The 16987-nt window shown below is 41.6% G+C and overlaps 4 protein-coding genes, 1 long non-coding RNA gene and 1 other non-coding gene across 7 annotated transcripts; 3 read left to right on the forward strand and 3 right to left on the reverse strand.

Moving 5' to 3' along the window:
• Positions 1-1221: 1221 nt before the first annotated feature.
• Positions 1222-2172, reverse strand: ndufa1 (NADH:ubiquinone oxidoreductase subunit A1). Of its 2 annotated transcripts, XM_036942651.2 has the most exons (4): positions 1879-2172; positions 1666-1769; positions 1430-1519; positions 1222-1318 (listed from the first exon to the last, which is right to left on the reverse strand). In XM_036942651.2, the coding sequence occupies exons 1-4, from the start codon at positions 1895-1897 to the stop codon at positions 1298-1300; spliced, it is 234 nt and encodes a 77-aa protein (XP_036798546.1). In that variant the 5' UTR covers positions 1898-2172; the 3' UTR covers positions 1222-1297.
• Positions 1921-10836, forward strand: upf3b (UPF3B regulator of nonsense mediated mRNA decay). The gene is made up of 10 exons (XM_021561475.3): positions 1921-2645; positions 3731-3837; positions 3926-4032; positions 4607-4705; positions 7090-7200; positions 7354-7397; positions 7502-7690; positions 7816-7979; positions 8687-9053; positions 9263-10836. The coding sequence occupies exons 1-10, from the start codon at positions 2532-2534 to the stop codon at positions 9398-9400; spliced, it is 1440 nt and encodes a 479-aa protein (XP_021417150.1). The 5' UTR covers positions 1921-2531; the 3' UTR covers positions 9401-10836.
• LOC110488974 (large ribosomal subunit protein eL39) lies at positions 10093-12502 on the forward strand. The gene is made up of 3 exons (XM_021561479.2): positions 10093-11100; positions 11517-11620; positions 12308-12502. Exons 1-3 carry the CDS (start codon positions 10969-10971, stop codon positions 12354-12356), a joined length of 285 nt encoding a protein of 94 aa, XP_021417154.1. The 5' UTR covers positions 10093-10968; the 3' UTR covers positions 12357-12502.
• Positions 11683-11811, forward strand: LOC118938779 (small nucleolar RNA SNORA69). The gene has a single exon (XR_005036036.1). It is a non-coding gene; the product is annotated as a small nucleolar RNA SNORA69 (small nucleolar RNA).
• Positions 12503-13378: 876 nt separating the features above from the next.
• On the reverse strand, positions 13379-15384 carry sowahd (sosondowah ankyrin repeat domain family d). Its single transcript, XM_021561476.3, has 2 exons — positions 15127-15384; positions 13379-14712 (listed from the first exon to the last, which is right to left on the reverse strand). The coding sequence occupies exon 2, from the start codon at positions 14597-14599 to the stop codon at positions 13586-13588; it is 1014 nt and encodes a 337-aa protein (XP_021417151.1). The 5' UTR covers positions 14600-14712; positions 15127-15384; the 3' UTR covers positions 13379-13585.
• A 539-nt stretch (positions 15385-15923) lies between these two features.
• On the reverse strand, positions 15924-16891 carry LOC149978322 (uncharacterized). The gene is made up of 2 exons (XR_016486330.1): positions 16352-16891; positions 15924-16252 (listed from the first exon to the last, which is right to left on the reverse strand). It is a non-coding gene; the product is annotated as an uncharacterized LOC149978322 (long non-coding RNA).
• Between the last annotated feature and the right edge of the window lie 96 nt (positions 16892-16987).

A 16987-nucleotide genomic window follows, 5' to 3' on the forward strand; every position in this document is an offset into this window, starting at 1 on the left:
TAAGGCCGGTTGGACGTATTGCCAAATTCTCTAAAATGACGTTGGAGGTCAATACAAATAGTCTGTCTAGACTGGAAGAATTGTAATTCTTTGGCACGATGTGCTTGTGCAGCCTTATGATGTCCTTGAAATTCAATACCACCAGTCCCTTATGTACAGAGATGGCACAATGCTGAGTGTATGGTAGATTTGTAGATCAGTGAGTCTGTGGAGCAGGTTACTTAGGGTGAGTTTGTAAATTGAATCTGGAGTGCAAGATTGCAACTCAGAGTGCGCTCATAAATTCAGAGTGTTGTCAGATTGTCCGTTATTCAGAGCGTTTCACTCGGAGCGTTCAGAGTGTGCACTGGACGCTCTGGTGGAGGAGTAGGGTTGAGCCGAGCGTTCTGACCTCACAACAGCAGTCAAGCATCCAAGCTGTCTAGTTAGATAGCTACTTCCAGTCAAATTAGAGAAAATCTCACTGACCAGTTGACTACCCCTAGCAGAGCTGGTTAAGTTGTTTTTATGTTATCCAGAGCACTGGTGACTGTAACGGTGCTGCTGGCAACAATTTAATGCCGACGTTTACAGACGCCGGCCATATTCAACGGGTGTTGAGCGTTCGTAAATGCATCAGTTATTCTGTGCTCTAGCACACTCAAAAGCGCTCTGAAATCAGAGTAGATAGCCAGAGTGAATTTATGAACGCACCCTCAGGCCAATCCTTGAACACAATGATAGGCTGTGTTCCAGGCCATCGTTGATGCAGTCTTGTTACACATATTTTCAGATATCATTATGCTCTGCGATTACTAAATGTGATTTGTTTCAAGTGTTTAACATCTCAGGAACCACATGATATATGTGCAACATGACTGCAGTAAAGACGACCTGGTACGTGCCCAGTCAAGCAACTAGGGTCATCTAGAACCATACATCAGACAGACATAACATGTTATGAATATCAGTCACAGGAGGTTGGTGCACCTTAGTTGAGGCTTGTGGTAATGGCTGGAGTGGAATGGTATCAAATACATGGTTTGCATTTGTTTGATGCCATTCGCTCCAGCCATTATTATTAGCTGTTCTCCCCTGATATCAGTGAATAGGAGCAATTCCTTAGGAGCCATAGAAAGTAGTTACAAATTGTCTATTGAATACATTCAAAACTCTGTAAACCTGACGTGTTATTTCATACGGTTTTCAACATAATCAGCAGTAACTACACAAAGAAACTGGTTAATTCAGACAATACATAACTTTTAATGTACAACGAATTCTTGACAGAAATCCATTCCATAGGTGAGATCTGGGATCAGTGGATATTCTCAAGTCCCTGTAAAGAAGAGAAAGATTTAGGTAGGCCCAAGCAATGCCTGACAGACACTAGTAATATAACGTTACAGTACTTCGTTATTGCAAAAACGTGAATTCATTGCCTGTTTACCTTCGATTTGTAATACAAATCCACTCCTGACACACGTCTGTCTCTCTCCATCAGATACCACTGATATGGAACCCGGGCGATTCTCTTTTCCTAAAAGTCAAAGAGAAGAAGTGTTAGCATAGCTAATTTAGTATATAGAACTAGCTAATGGTATTACTTCAACCAGTTCAAAACTTCACATTTAGCTAGCTAGCGATTGCTGTCATTCAACACATCGGTAAGCAAATATCTCTCACCTTCCCCCCGTTGGTGAGTTTGTGGATCTGTGCAGTGAAAACCCCAGGAAGGATGAGACAAACAGTCATGACTCCGAGACCGGGAAGAATTTCATACCACATAGCTGCAATGTGGGTGACGCAAGTGACAAAGGCGTTTATTTGTCAGACACGCGAAATACGACAGTTTATTTTGCTAACTTGCTAAGAAAGGCTAACAAAATGTCGACCAACCTGAATAGTTCACGGTCATCCGTTCACTTCCGGAAGTTTCACATTGAGGAAGCGGAAGAGAGAGGCCCAACTCCGCGGAAAATCTGTCTCGCTCGAAGCAGGTGACGTTTTTTCGATGTTTCGCCCACCAACCAAGGAGTGTTTCAATGCAAGTCAATGAGTGTCGAATTTGCCCCCCCAAAAAAGAAAATGGTTTATTTGCTTCGTGAGGTTGATCTAATATAAGTTTCGTAATGCTTAAGTTGTTACGAGTGTACTGGTATAAGTAGGACACGTAACATCCAGGAAATTGAGAAAAACAATTATATCAGAGATGTCTCAAAATGGCTATGCATATTCATGTCACGAGGTTAGTAGCATCGCATTTCAATTGAATACAGGCAGTTGACGTCAACAACCCTCGTCAAATATTAAAGCATGATTACAATAATGAGCTCTATCCACCAATCCAAAGAAAGGATAGGCGGGAGTTAGATAGCCCGTCGTGCAGCTTTGTGGACAACGGCTCCAATTGTTAGGGCGTAGAGAGATGTATCTCGTCCGTATATCCATAATCTTTGGTCTCCCAAAAGCCAATCAACAATCGTTAGCAAACAAGCAAGTAAAAAAAGTTGATACAGGGCTGTTGATTGCAACAGGTTTATGGCATAACGATGAAAGAGGACAAGGAAAACACTCGTCCGATTGAGAAAATGATGGAGATAAAATGCGAAGATACTGAAAAAACGGAGAAGCCAAAGCCGGAGAAGAAAGAAGCAATGACGAAGGTACGCCAGCTAACAACATTAGCTAGCTAAGCCAAATAGCTAACGTTAGCTAGCTACATGGATTTCACTAGGCTAGCTACTCCTGTATTGCTGGCAAGCTAGCTAGCTAGTAGAGCAGGCGTGATTAACCTTTTATAATTGAACTTGGTTAACGTTAGCTAGCTTTTGAATGTTGCATATTGAAGAGATACATTTTAAGTTATACTAAAAAAAAGAAACGCAACAATGTAATTGATTTTCCTGAGTTACAGTTCATATGAGGAAATCGGTCAAGTTAAATTAATTCATTAGGCCCTAATGGATTGCACATGACTGGGAATATAGATATGTATTTGTTGGACACATACCTTATGGGCCTCGATCTCCCAACGGTATTTTGTGCATTAAGATTGCCATCAATAAAATGCAATTGTGTTTGTTGTCCGTAGCTTATGCCTGCCCATACCATAACCCCACCGCCATTATGGGGCACTATTAACAACGTTGACATGAAACCGATTGCCCACACAACGCCATACACGTGGTCTGCGGTTGTGAGGCTGGTTGGACATAAATGCAAAATTCTCTAAAACAACTTTGGAGGCAGCTTATGGTAGATAATGTAATATTAATTTATCTGTCAAAAGCTCTGGTGGACATTCCTGCAGTCGCATGCCAATTGCATGCTCCCTCAATTTGAGAAATCTGTGGTGTTGTGACATCTGCACATTTTAGTGGCCTTTTGTCCCCAGCACAAGGTGCACCTGTGTAATGATCATGCTATTTAGTCAGTTTCTTGATATGCCACACCTGTCAGGTTGATGGATTATTTTGTCAAAGCAGAAATGCTCACTTAAAGGGATGTAAATAAATGTGTGTGCAAACTTTGAGAGAAATGTTTTTTTTGTGTGTATGGACCATTTCTGGGATCTTTTTCAGCTCATGAAACATGATACCAACACTTTACGTGTTGCGTTTTATATTTTTGTTCAGTGTATTTAGCTAGTGAGTCTTAACTTAACTAATACTTTTAACCATCTGGCTTTGAGGGCTCGGATATTCAATTGATAAGTTGGTTAACATTTGAGTGTCTTGTTTTTCGACAGATCATTATCCGACGTCTGCCTCCTAGCATAACCAAGGAGGAACTGGAGGATCAATTGCAGCCACTTCCAGAAGTGGACTACCTCGAATTTTTCTCCAATGACAGCAGGTGCATATAGTCTGTTGTTGATTACCATTGTCTGTCAGAATCACATATTTGGTACCCTGGTTACTTACTTAGCTTTTCTCCTGTACAGCATGTACCCCCACGTCTTCGCCAGAGCATACATCAACTTCAAGAATCAGGAAGATATTGTCCTTTTCAGAGACCGGTTTGATGGATATGTGTTCATTGATAATAGAGGTGTGATTCATTTCAGTTCATTAAAAGATTGACGGTTAAGGCCTCCCGAGTGGCGCTGTGTTCTAAGGTACTGCATCGCAGTGCCAGCTGTGCCACTAGAGATCCTGGTTCCAGTCCAGGCTCTGTCGCAGCCGGCCACGACCGGGAGACCCATGGGGCCCAGCATCGTCTGGGTTAGGGGAGGTGGAGGTTCTTGTCCCATCGCGCACTAGCGACTCCTGTGGCGGCCCGGGCGCAATGCACGCTGACACTGTCGCCAGGTGCACAGTGTTGCCATACAACACATTGGTGCGGCTGGCTTCTGGGTTAAGCGGGCATTGTGTCAAGAAGCAGTGCGGCTCTGCTGGGTTGTGTTTCGGTGGACGCGCGGCTCTCGACCTTCGACTCTCCCGAGTCTGTACGGGAGTTGCAGCGATGGGACAAGACTAACTACCAATTGGATACCACGAAATTGGGGAGAAAAGGGGGTAAAAAAAAAAAGATTGACATCTAATAAGAACCACACAATATAAGCCTACATTGCATCAACTTCTGAGTGAATTGTGTATTAGTGTTGCCCCTTTGTTTTCAACAGGGCAGGAGTATCCAGCCATTGTTGAATTTGCTCCTTTTCAAAAGATTGCCAAAAAAAGGAGTAAGAAAAAGGATGCCAAAAGTGGAACAATCGACGAAGGTGAAAATGTTACATTAGTCATTATATGATTGGTTGCAATTGCACACCATGTACAATGCATTTGGATACAGACCCCCTGACTTTTGGCACATTTTGTTATGTTACAGCCTTATTCTAAAATGTGTTAAAATAAAAAAATATATAATCAACAACACACCATACCCATAATGACAAAGCGAAAGCAGGTTTTTAGTAATGTTTGCAAATACCTTATATACATAAGTATTCAGACCCTTTGCTATGAGACTTGAACTTGAGCTCAGGTGCATCCTGTTTCCATTGATCATCCTTGATGTTTTAACAACTTGATTGGAGTCCACCTGTGGTAAATTCAATTGATTGGACATGATTTAGAAAGGAACATACCTGTCTACATAATGTCCCACAGTTGGAAGTGCATGTCAGATCAAAAACCAAGCCATGAGGTTAAAGGATTTATCTGTAGAGCTCAGAGACAAGATTGTGTCGAGGCACAGATCTGGGGAAGGGTACAAAAATTCCTACAAAATTGAAGGTCCCCAAGAACACAGTGGCCTCCATCATTCTTAAATGGAAGAAATTTGGAACCATCAAGACTCTTCCTAGAGCAATCGTAGGAGAAGGGCCTTGGTCAGGGAGGTGACCAAAAACCCAATGGTTACTCTGACAGAGCTCTAGAGTTCCTCTGTGGCGATGGTTGTCCTTCTGGAAGGTTCTTCCGTCTAGGCAGCACTCCACCAATCAGGCCTTTATGGTGGAGTGGCCAGACAGAAGCCAGTAAAAGGCACATGACAGCCTGCTTGGAGTTTGCCAAAAGGCACCTAAAGGACTCTGACCATGAGGAAACAAGATTCTCTGGTCTGATGAAACCAAGATTGTACTCTTTGGCCTAAATGCCAAGCATCATGTCTGGAGGAAACCTGGCACCATCCCTATGGTGGTGGCAGCATCATGCTGTGGGGATGTTTTTTGGGTGCAGAGAAAGATGAATGGAGCAAAGTACAGAGAGATCCTTGATGAAAACCTGCTCAGGATCTCAGAATGGGGCGAAGGTTCACCTTCCAACACAACGACCCTAAGCACACAGCGAAGACAATGCAGGCTTCGGGACAAGTCCTTGAGTGACCCAGCCAGAACCTGGACTTGAACCAGATGGAACATCTCTGGAGAGACCTGAAAATAGCTGTTCAACCTTAGAGCTTGAGAGGATCTGCAGAGAAGAATGGGAGCAACTCCCCAAATACAGATGTGCAAAGCCGCTGCCAAAGGTGCTTCAACAAAGTACTGAGTAAAGGTTCTGAATACTTATGTAAATGTGATTTCTGTTTTATATTAATTTGATAACATTTCTAGACATGTTTTTGGTGTGTCATTACGGGGTATTGTGTGTAGATTGGTGAGGAAAAAATGTATGTCATAAATTTTAGACTAAGGCTGTAACGTAACAAAATGTGGAAAAAGTCAAAGGGTCTAAATACTTTTCAAATGCACTGAACAAAAATATATATGTAAGGTGTTGTTCCCATGTTTTTATGGGCTGAAATAAAAGATCCCAGAAATGTTCCGTACACGCACAAAATGTATTTCGCTCATATTTTGTGCACACATTTGTTTACATCCCCATTACTGAGCATTTCTCCTTTGCCAAGATAATCGATCCACCTGATGTGTAGCATATCAAGAAGCTAACCACGCCAGCCCATGCATGACCTTCACATCCGGTTTCTTCATCTGCGAGATCGTCTGAGACCAGCCACCCGGATAGATGATGAAACTGTGTTTGCACAACTGAAGAATTTCTGCACAAGTTGTCAAACTGTCTCAGGGAAGCTCATCTGTGTGCTCGTCATCCTCACCAGGGTCCTTAACTGACTGCAGCTCGGCATCGTAACCATCCGCAGTGGACAAATTCTCACCTTCAATGGCACGTTTGAGAAGAGTGATTTCATAGGAGAATCCTCAATGTCACCCATTGAGCATTTTTGGGATGCTATGGATCGACGTGTACGACAGTGTGTTCCAGTTCCTGACAATATCCAGCAACTTCGCACAGCCATTGACGAGTGGTACAACATTCCACAGGCCACAATCAGCCTGATCAACTCTATGCAAAAGAGATGTGTCATGCAGCATGAGGCAAATGGTGGTCACACCAGATACTGACTGGTTTTCTGATCTACACCCCTACCATTTTTTTTAAAGGTATCTGTGACCAACAGATGCGTATCTGTATTCCCAGTCATGTGAAAATCATAGATTATGGCCTAATGGATTTATTTCAATTCACTGATTTCCTTATGAACTGTAACTCAATTCAAATCTTTGAAATTGTTGCGTTTTAATATTTTTGTTCAGTGTAGATCCTCTAGCTGTAATGTCCCACTGAGACACTGTTTGTTCATTAGATGCTGACTACAAGAAATTCCTGGAGATTTATAATGGTGATGATGAAAAGTTTACATCCACTCCAGAGACTCTACTGGAGGAAATAGAGGCTAAAACAAAGGAACTAGTGGGTATGTAAACATGGCGATAAACATTTTCTGGTTCCATTTGGTTGAAACCCAAGTCAGTTGAAACACGCTAGATGAGTGTTAATGTGAGATGAATTAGTCTGCCAAAGGGGTATTTCAGTAATGGAGGATTTTGCTTATTTTCTCCGCCTTTAGCTAAGAAAACGACTCCCCTCTTGGACTTCTTGAAGAACAAACAGGTATGTATAGCCAGTTTGGAATCTATGTATTTTAGCTGTGCTTCTCTTGCATAGTATATGAGGCTGGACAGACTATTCATGTGGCGTTGACTGCTGATGGTCAGAGAATCCGTGAGGAAAAGAAAGAGGAGAGGAGGAGACGAGAGCTAGAACGGAAGCGCCAGCGGGATGAGGAACGTCGGAAGTGGAGGGAGGAGGACAGGAGGAAGCGCAAAGAAGCCGAGAAGTTTAAGAAAGGGGACAAAACTGCAGAGAAAGATAAAGACCAGGCAAAGGAGGAGCCAAAAATCAAGGTAAGGAAAAGAGGAATCCTTTCAAACTACTCAACTGCGTGATGATACAGGGGATCCCAAAGCGATTGTAGCAGAATAACACAGACTGTTTTTTTCATGTTGGTAATGCGTTTGTCTCTGTTCAGCTCCTGAGAAAACCAGACCGGGGAGATGACGTGGATGTGGAAAAGCCTAAAGAGAAGTCAAAGAAACCTGAGAAGGACAAGATGAAAGACGACAGAGCTCCAGGGGGTTCTGATATGAAGAAGCGCCAAAACCATGAAAGCAGGGAGGATAGGGGATCACGGAAGTAAGTTGTCACTGCCATTTTTATTTTACAGATGTTACAGGTCTTTAAAACCTCTACAGGATAGGTCCCCCCCCACACCGCACAACGGTTGAGCTAATGTGATTAGCATGAGGTTGTAGGTAACAAAATACATTTCCAGGACATAGACATATCTGATATGGGCAGAAAGATAAACAAGAATTTAAGCTAAAGGCACTGTCCAATTTACAGTAGCTATTACAGTGAAAGAATACCATGCTATTGTTTGAGAAGAGTGCACAATTATGAACTTAAATGTATTAGTTAACCTTTTAGGCACATTTTGGCAGTCATGATAAAACATTTTGAACAGATATCAAATGGTTCATTGGATCAGTCTAAAGCTTTTCACATACACTGCTGCCATCTAGTGGCCAAAATTGAAATTTCGCCTGGGCTGGAATAATACATTATGGCCTTTCTCTTGCATTTGAAAGATGGTACAAAGAAAACGCATGTTTGAATGATCTTTTACCAGATCTAATGTGTTATTCTCCTACATTAATTTCACATTTCCACAAACTTCAGTGTTTCCTTTCAAATGGAATCAAAAATATGCATATCCTTGCTTCAGGTCCGAAGCTACAGGCCGTTAGCCAAATGTATTTCATTTTAGGCAAAAATTGAAAAAAAGGGTACGATCCTTAAGGCTTATATTGTATTCATGTTAATGTGTTTGTCTTTCACAGAGCTGAAGAAGATGGACACAAAGAGGGACATAGAGATGGACACAAAGACTTCAGAGAGCGAGACATAGAAAGATACAGGGATCGCGAACGAGACAGGGAGAGGGAACGGCGGCAGAAAGAGAAGGAGCGCATCAGACGACAGGATGAGGATCGACGAAGGAGAAGGGAACGGCACGACGGAGAGAACTCGTACAGAAAGCGAGAGGACGAAGGGAAAAAGGAGAAAGGAGATCGTGTCTGGGAAAAGAGAAAGGGCGAGAATGCAGGAGACTCTGTAAGCCATACTTCAAGCCATACCGATAAGCCTAAAAAGTCAGAAGAAACCCTGAGGGAGGAGAAAGCTAAAAGAGATCGTTTAAGAAACAAGGTGAGAAGAGAAGACTTCAGTCTTTTTTGGAAAGTAGTCAAATATAAATTTTTCTGTTTCAATCAATTCTGTCCTGATGTTTTGACTTGGGGTAATCGGGATACTTTTTATTATATTTATAACATTTTCTCCCGATCACATTCCTGAATACTTTTGTCAATTTTTTTGTTGTCTCTTAACCATAGTCATGTTGTTCCCTTGTGCATCAGGATCGGCCTGCCATTCAGCTTTACCAGCCAGGTGCTAGGAACCGAGGAGCTCGAGGTGGTGGAGGAGGAGAATCTCATGCTGGGGAGAGAAAGTCAGAGAGTGAGAGCAAGCGATCCCAAGAGAAGGGAGATGAATGATAAAAAAATGACCACAAATAAAGAATGATAAAACGAGTGAGGAGAGGGGGAGAGATTTGCTCTGAGCCAAGCAAACTGGTGCCAGAGAGGCGCCTACAATGATAATCTTGCAGAGCCACATCCCATCCTCCCACTCACAACCAGAGGCAGGGATGTGACCATGGTGCCCCCCTCAGTGCCTGAATGTGCCCCTCTTAGTTTTGTTTCTGAAGAAAATCAAGGGAAAATTAGCACTTCCTTTTAATGTTTGTGAGAGTTTGATTATAGGGTACAACGAGACAAAGCCAAAGCTTTCTAGGACCACATGAATTTTAAGTGACCTTACTACAGTATTGGTACACAGTCTGTGCTACACAGTTGCAAAGCACGGTTCTTATATTGAATAGGCTTTCACCCTGATTGGTTGTGTATTCTCTTTTTATCACATAAAATAGAACATTCTCTACTTTCGGAACAGTATAGGAGATTACTGATTTAAAGATATCCTGTTGCATCTATTAAAATCTATTTTGTTAACTTTTAGGCATATTTTAGGTTTATACTCTGTACATTTAAGGAGCGACTGCCTTTAAAAAGCAACAAATCCCTTTGAAGATGGCCAATGTGGCATCGATATGAGTCAAACTGTTATTCTAGTGTCAAAATGGACAAAGTGTAAATTGGATACATTTGGTCATAAAGTCAGTCTCGTCTATAACGGAATTTGGAACATCCGTGCGTCACAACGGTTAAATTAAGGTTTGTGTTTTGATTTGACGATGACCATTTGCCCACTAGCATGGGGTGAACAGCTGCAGTGATTGCGCTTTATCCAATAGCATCGACAGTGAATCAGACCTGCCCAGCACCGCCGACGTTGTTTACGTAAGACAACACCTTGTGGATTTTGTTAGTTTTTTAAACTTGAGAAATACTACCAAACACCTTAGATGTAAAATCGCGCAACTAAAACATCCTCGGCAAAAACTCTGAAAATCTGTTATTAATTTAAGTTATGTTAGATTCATTCTGGGGATATTGAGGGAGTGAAATAGGCATCCGCGTCTACAGTGTCATGGGGACAAAACCAAACACGTATATAAGACTGATATCTAGTTTTTTAAATAAGCAACAGAAATAGTCTACAGGTAACAAAACAATAATACAATATTAAGTTATGTTATTTCACCGATTCGGGAGAATGAAATAGCCATTTAATTGAACATATTAAACTGAGCTATGCCTTGATTTGAGACTACATGGAACCCCAATGGGTGACTATTAACCTTAACTTGTGGCCTTCCCCGTCATACATATATGCATCTTCATACGTAAACAATGCTACTGTATGGTTAACAAAATTCTAATTGGAATAAACATTTTGTGTTTCTTTCATAATTGATGTAGCCTTGCTAAACAATGACAAATGACCGCAATAAATAATGTTTTGTTCTAAATTGTGTATGGGATTTATTCATTACTCCATATTGGTATGTACTGTAAATAGTTTCAAGAAAGAAAAAACATAACTCGAACTTTTTACAAGTGGTACACAGACATCAAGATGCAATGCGGAAGGGATCCTCGTGATGGCGCTGTGGGCGCGTAGCGCAAGAGTTTTCTCCACTCTGATTGGTTCGGATTGCATACATCACCACCGCTTCCCCTCCTTCTTTCTCTTCGGCCTCCGCCATTGTGGTGTAAGGACTGTACACGAAATGGTAAGTTGAAATCTTATAACATCCTTGTCCAGTTAAGTGAAATGCGTACTTGTTCATATCGTTCGGAAAGTGTTTTTTTACGGCCACACCGAAAGCCTTTATATTGTCTCCGATAGTAGTATTCAGTCCTTAGAAAAGTACATTTTAGTATTGTGTAAACCAAGACGGTTTCTACTGAAAAATGACATGTTATGTAAGCAGAGCTGCCTACAGTAACAGTTGTCACACTAAAAATATTTTCATAAATGTAATGTCAAAATTGTGACGTTTCTACTTACACTCGTCTACCGGTAACATAAGTGCAAAACACTAAGCTAGCTAGCAGGCTTAGCAAGAAAAACACGTCAGTTACGCCTGGCACGTGATTAAATAAATGCAGGTTTAGCTAGATAACATGGCTCATCTCTTCATTTCAGTCGTCCCACAAGACTTTCAGGATCAAACGCTTTCTCGCCAAGAAGCAGAAGCAGAACAGGCCAATTCCACAGTGGATCAGAATGAAGACTGGCAACAAGATCAGGTATGCTGCCTAGCCTCCCTCTGTACGGTGTAACTGGTGCTGAATGCACGATATGTCGGTCTAAAGCAAGTCTGCAATTGCAGTGCTTCCATTCAGTGGGAGTGGTGTCATTAATCCTGCTGAGAGTAATCTAATCTATATCAAATTGTATTTGTCACGTGCCAAATACAAAAGGTGTAGATCTTACAGTGAAATTCCTACTTACAAGCCCTTAACCAAAAAGTAGTTAATGATTAAATGTGCCATCCACTTTGGAGTTCATAGCACCTGTGACGTATTCTCTTTCAGTAGAGCAATGGAGAAGTATCATAGCTGTCTACTGAAGTAATGTGGTTCTTATCCATTAGTAAGGTTGAACGTCTTTCAATCATATTGTGGCTGACATCCCCATTGTGGATGTAATCTATTGGCCTACCTCAACCTCATTTCCTTGCTTTTGGGCATATGGAAATGACTCATTGGATGTCTGCCAAGTTATTGTATAGAAACATATAGAAACAAGCTAGTGTTAACAAGCCTAAGTACAACCTGTCTTAATACCAAGGAACGTTAATGATTAAAAAAAAAACAAATATATATATATATATATATATATATATATATATATTATTTTTTACTAACGCCACCATGGAGACTGCTTGGTAGTTCTTTTATCAGTCCAACTCATTCCTTGTTTCAATGTTCCAGGTACAACTCCAAGAGGAGACACTGGAGGAGGACCAAGTTGGGCTTGTAAATGCACAGGTCTTCAGATCTCCAGCATCTTCTACCTGCTGGGCCCTGATCTGGAGGGGAAGCCATACTATCTGGAACAGTGGTCTTTTTGTACAGATACTCTGGTTATGCTTGTGTTTGACAATTAAAGATTTGTGATAAATTAGATTTGGTTGTGCCATGTGAGTGTTTTCAAAACTCAATAAATCAGTGTTTCCCAAACTGTCCTGCAGACCCCAAGGGGTGCACATATAGTTTTGTCATAGCACCAAACTGCTGACTCAAAGCTTCATGATTAGTTGGGACAAAAAAAAAATTGTGCTCCATCGAGGGTCCTCGGGACTGAGTTTGGGGAAACTGCAATACATCCTTCACTCAGGAAATGCTTGTATGAAAATGTAGAAAGCTTCCAGTTAATGTCGCTTACCCAATATTTGCCAGCCATGTTTCATTGGTGTTACCTATTTTTATAGCGTGGGCATTAGTGCAAAGCTCTACATCTGATAAAGGCATTACACTCTAGGGTCACAGGGCATATGATAAGTTTACTAAATAACGGGCTAGTGACCCTGTCACTTCAGAATTGTTTGCTCAAACCAAAATGTGAAATATGGAATGGTAAGATTATTCTACTTTTAGCCACCAGGGGGAGAATGGTGCCCTTTCTGCCGGCGCAATGATGTTTGTCCACTAAAAAACCTACAAATGCACTACACTTAAATGAGGCTTATGCATTGATCAGTGATTCGGACTTAAACAGAAACATTACTATTGAAAGTTTATTTAGGAACGGGTTTACATGGGCGCAAGTCTAAAATGTTCAATCCAAATAAACCAGTGTGTAATTGAAGCGAAGACTAGTTTTCGTTTTTATAATGACCATAAAATCCTAAGCAGAATTGTTACTTTACAATTTTTAGAATGATAGGCTGTATTTGAGAATATAACATGTATCTGGTTCTGTAGCAATTGCTATACCTATGCTTACACAATTTGCAGGAAGTGTCAAAATTAGTGTTGACAACTCTTAGAAAACAAGAGCACGCGCGAATGCCTTCAAATAGAAGTGTATTTAATGTCAATATTGTTGAATACAGAACATTCTGAAGATGAACGTAAAACTGTTCCACTGCAACCCATAATCTTTTTTTCGCCAAGCCTTGGGGTGCGTAAATGTCTTTACAAACGATGCTCAATGAGTCGTGATGAAAACGCTTGGTTTCGCGTGGGAAAACATGTGGCCATTGACCTTTAATTTTTGTTCACAAATGACAAGAATGGAGCCAACAACTTTTTAAATGAGCCGCGCCAGCTGCCATTCCTTCGAGTCCGATCAAAGTAGACTGGATCGTCTCTCTCCTCATCACTCAATTCTGACTTGGGCACTAGTGTGGCACTGTTGTTAGTGTTCTGCTGACCCACGCTACGGTGCTCATCATCCCAAGTGCCAAGAAGCTCCTTCATCTCCTCAGGAGCGTTGCCCTTCAGATATTGCCAAGCTTTCCTTCCATTGTAATCCATGGCATCGATATTGGCACCGAACGCACCGACTAGAATTTTAATTACCATGTATCGACTGTGCATAGCTGCTACGTGGAGTGGGGTGAGCCCCCCACTGCCCTTCAAATTCACGTTGACTGGAATCCCCTCATTTTCAGCATGCCTTAGCAATTGTATTAGTGTCTCATCCTGGCCACTTTTGGCTAACCAGTGTAGCACTGTAAACCCACTGACAAAATCTTTCCTGGTTAGTAGACTAGAATCTTCGGAAAGAAAGTCCACGATGGTTTCATAGTTTCCATCTACAACAGACAACATCCATGCATGCTCCATGGGGCACAGAGCCCAACCTTCCACCACCTCCTCACCAATCTCCCTTGAAGACGCACCGGAACCTGTCGAAGATCGAACACTTGCAAATCCACCGGACGAGTTCAAAAATAAGTCCTTCAAATATATTTTACGCATGGCGGGTGTGAGCGAGCCTCTCTCGGATGAGCTATTGTTGGTGTCACACACCACTGGCTGTCTCTGCAGTCTTGATCTGCGTGCCGAAGCATAAGTAGTGACACTGGCAGGGAATGCCCGTACACCAGCTCTAGACAAACGGTCCAAGACGTTGGCCTGTCCAGATTGCTTGACATGGGAATCTTGCCCATTATTAGTTTGTTCAGATCCAGACTCCAATGCGCCTCCGTCTTGCAGGGGTTGGAAATGTGTCACCGAGTTGTCTGTCGGCTCTCTGATGCTGGTGCCGTTATACATGTTGCCTGACTTAGTTGCCTTTTCTCGTTTCCTCAATTTAGATAAGTATTTTGGATAGCATTAAACAAGGAAATGCTTGTCTCCATTGCGCATTGGACCTTCAATACTTGTCTCTGAAAAAACAACAAAATGTTTATTAGCCTATAGGCCACTCATGTTGTATTTTATTATTTAGTAAACAAATACATGTTATAGGCTAAAACGTTTAATTCTATTCGGTCTTTGAAAATAAGAAAATGGTAGTGTAGACGTACTTCTCCCCAATAAAGTTATAGCATATAAGCCTACAATTTTGTGAAACTTAAACATGTTTTTTTTTTTTTATAATCCTTCATTGCTCGTTTAAAAACCAAATTAGACCTTTCCTTTCCTGTTTTCAGTAGCCCAATTACACAGGCTTGTAGACATTGGCTACATCGTGATAAGCAGACAGTTTAGTGACATCTCTTGTAGACTCACATGTAAACAAAGTAAAAAATGTTGTTTTTCTTTATATTGGATAGGTCATAAATAACAGTTCCGCTCACCTGTAGTCAGTCTACTTGGTGCCAAGAAGCATTTACTTATATCCTCTTAGCGCGAGTCATTTTAACTTTCTCTTTAACCAGCGATTCAAGCTTAAACCTATTTTGTCAACAGCAACCACCCCTCTACACCGATAGGCTCTCTGTAACTAATTTAAAGTTGAAGTTCGCCCTCCAAAAAAATGTTAAATAATTTTAACTTCCTATTCTCTCCTCTCTCCCCTAGCCTCAACAGTAACTGACAAAGTTCAATTCTAATTCGTGATTAAACCAACAGCACTACAACCAAAAGCACACGTGACCACTAGTGGACTTCTCAAAGGGAGGGAAGTAAAACTTAGAAAAAAAATACAGCCAGTCACCATGTTGACTCACTCCCAATTCATCACTTATTAATACACAGAGATAAGGAGTTACTGTTAGGTGTGGACTATACCATGTAGCCTACATGCAGGTAGAGAGTACATGCAATTACATTATCTAGCTTGTATTTTCATGCTGTCTCTGGAATCAGGTCTCCTGGCCCCAGATGTTTCTGCAGTCATGCCAACTCCTATGGCCATTGGGGCATTACAATTACCATAGGAGTTGACAAGACAGCAGCACAGACAGATCTTGGACCAGGCAAGGAATCACTGACAGCACTGCTCACACATATCCTAAAGGATTAGCCTTGATTAGGTATAGGCAACACTGACGTGAGACTACCAAGGGATCCTTTCAGCATGATCATATTGCAAGTGTCCTAGATTTCTGGCAGCCAATGTGACAAAAATAAAATTAAACTCACTAGAAAACTATTCAGGCTAAAACTTTATTCATAAAAAAAAAACAATTATACAGATTAAGTTTTCAACTGTACAAAGCTATAGACTCATACATTCATCTCTGGGGGCAGGTCAATGGTCAGCTCGTTGCTAGTTTCAAGGAAGGCACCCAATTCCGTAGTGCAATTGTCAGAAAAAAAGGAGAGAAATTGAAATATGACTGACAATATACTGACAATCTCACAATGGAATTGAACCCCAAATCCTATGCAGGTTCTTCAATGGAGACAAGCGTGTGTATGTCTCGAGCACTTCGAAGTCCTCTTCAGGCAAACATGGCATTTGTGGAAGATTGACCAGTCCTGCCAGCACAAGATGACTCATAATGAGAACATTATGATCACTACACAGATATAAGCACATCACCTGGCTAACATGATTTGTGAAATTGAGTTTCTGACCTGTGTCTCAAGGAGTTTATTTTGTCCATTTACAGTTGGAGTTGAGGTGATCTTGTTCACTACCCCCAAAGCCTTACGACCAGACTAAAGGAACATGCAACTTTTTTCCTGTCAGCAGAGTCTTCAAGAGGATGGTAGTGCATGCGAGTTCTCATTGGAATTAACTCAACCAATGTAGGTTATGAAGCATCGTAGAGAACTCTAGTAAGGTAGACAAACAGGTCAATGATTGACAATTGTGAGTATGTATAGGGCAGACTACCTGGAGCAGATATCAACCGCTGGCGCGTCTTTAGCACAGGTGTATGTAGGGTGGCATTTTCTCTCTCTGCGAAGATTATTGAAGCCATTTCCTGTTTGGGTAAAGTAGTAGCTAATTAGTCAAATATTGTTACCTAGCTATCTCAGACAATTACCTAGGCTATGTATTGTAATGAAACAACAGGGAGCAGGTCTCGAACCCTCGAGCCCGAGGTCCGGCGCGCTATCGACTGTGCCGTAAAAGCATGCTCGTGCGGCAGACTCGATTTCCACGGTTATAAACCCAGGGTCGTCCTTTTCAAAGAGCGCGTCCTCGCGCTAGCTTGCTGCTCTACGTCTTACGCGCTCACCGGACAAGCACACGCACTGTCGTGG

This window comes from Oncorhynchus mykiss, chromosome 14 (assembly GCF_057628025.1).
Source record: "Oncorhynchus mykiss isolate SJ-2025 chromosome 14, ASM5762802v1, whole genome shotgun sequence".
Taxonomy (NCBI): domain Eukaryota; kingdom Metazoa; phylum Chordata; class Actinopteri; order Salmoniformes; family Salmonidae; genus Oncorhynchus; species Oncorhynchus mykiss.

Bases quoted from the DNA above. Each gene is read 5' to 3' on its own strand.
- upf3b (XM_021561475.3), top strand. From the start codon at position 2,532: ATGAAAGAGGACAAGGAAAACACTCGTCCGATTGAGAAAATGATGGAG. The intron at 7,398-7,501 runs GTATGTATAGCC...GCTGATGGTCAG, and splicing joins ACTTCTTGAAGAACAAACAG to AGAATCCGTGAGGAAAAGAA. The intron at 7,691-7,815 runs GTAAGGAAAAGA...GTCTCTGTTCAG, and splicing joins AGGAGGAGCCAAAAATCAAG to CTCCTGAGAAAACCAGACCG.
- sowahd (XM_021561476.3), bottom strand. From the start codon at position 14,599: ATGTATAACGGCACCAGCATCAGAGAGCCGACAGACAACTCGGTGACA.
- LOC110488974 (XM_021561479.2), top strand. From the start codon at position 10,969: ATGGCGCTGTGGGCGCGTAGCGCAAGAGTTTTCTCCACTCTGATTGGT. The intron at 11,101-11,516 runs GTAAGTTGAAAT...TCTTCATTTCAG, and splicing joins TAAGGACTGTACACGAAATG to TCGTCCCACAAGACTTTCAG. The intron at 11,621-12,307 runs GTATGCTGCCTA...TCAATGTTCCAG, and splicing joins AAGACTGGCAACAAGATCAG to GTACAACTCCAAGAGGAGAC.
- ndufa1 (XM_036942651.2), bottom strand. The intron at 1,520-1,665 runs GTGAGAGATATT...TTTGACTTTTAG, and splicing joins AACTCACCAACGGGGGGAAG to GAAAAGAGAATCGCCCGGGT. The intron at 1,319-1,429 runs GTAAACAGGCAA...TCTTCTTTACAG, and splicing joins ATTTGTATTACAAATCGAAG to GGACTTGAGAATATCCACTG.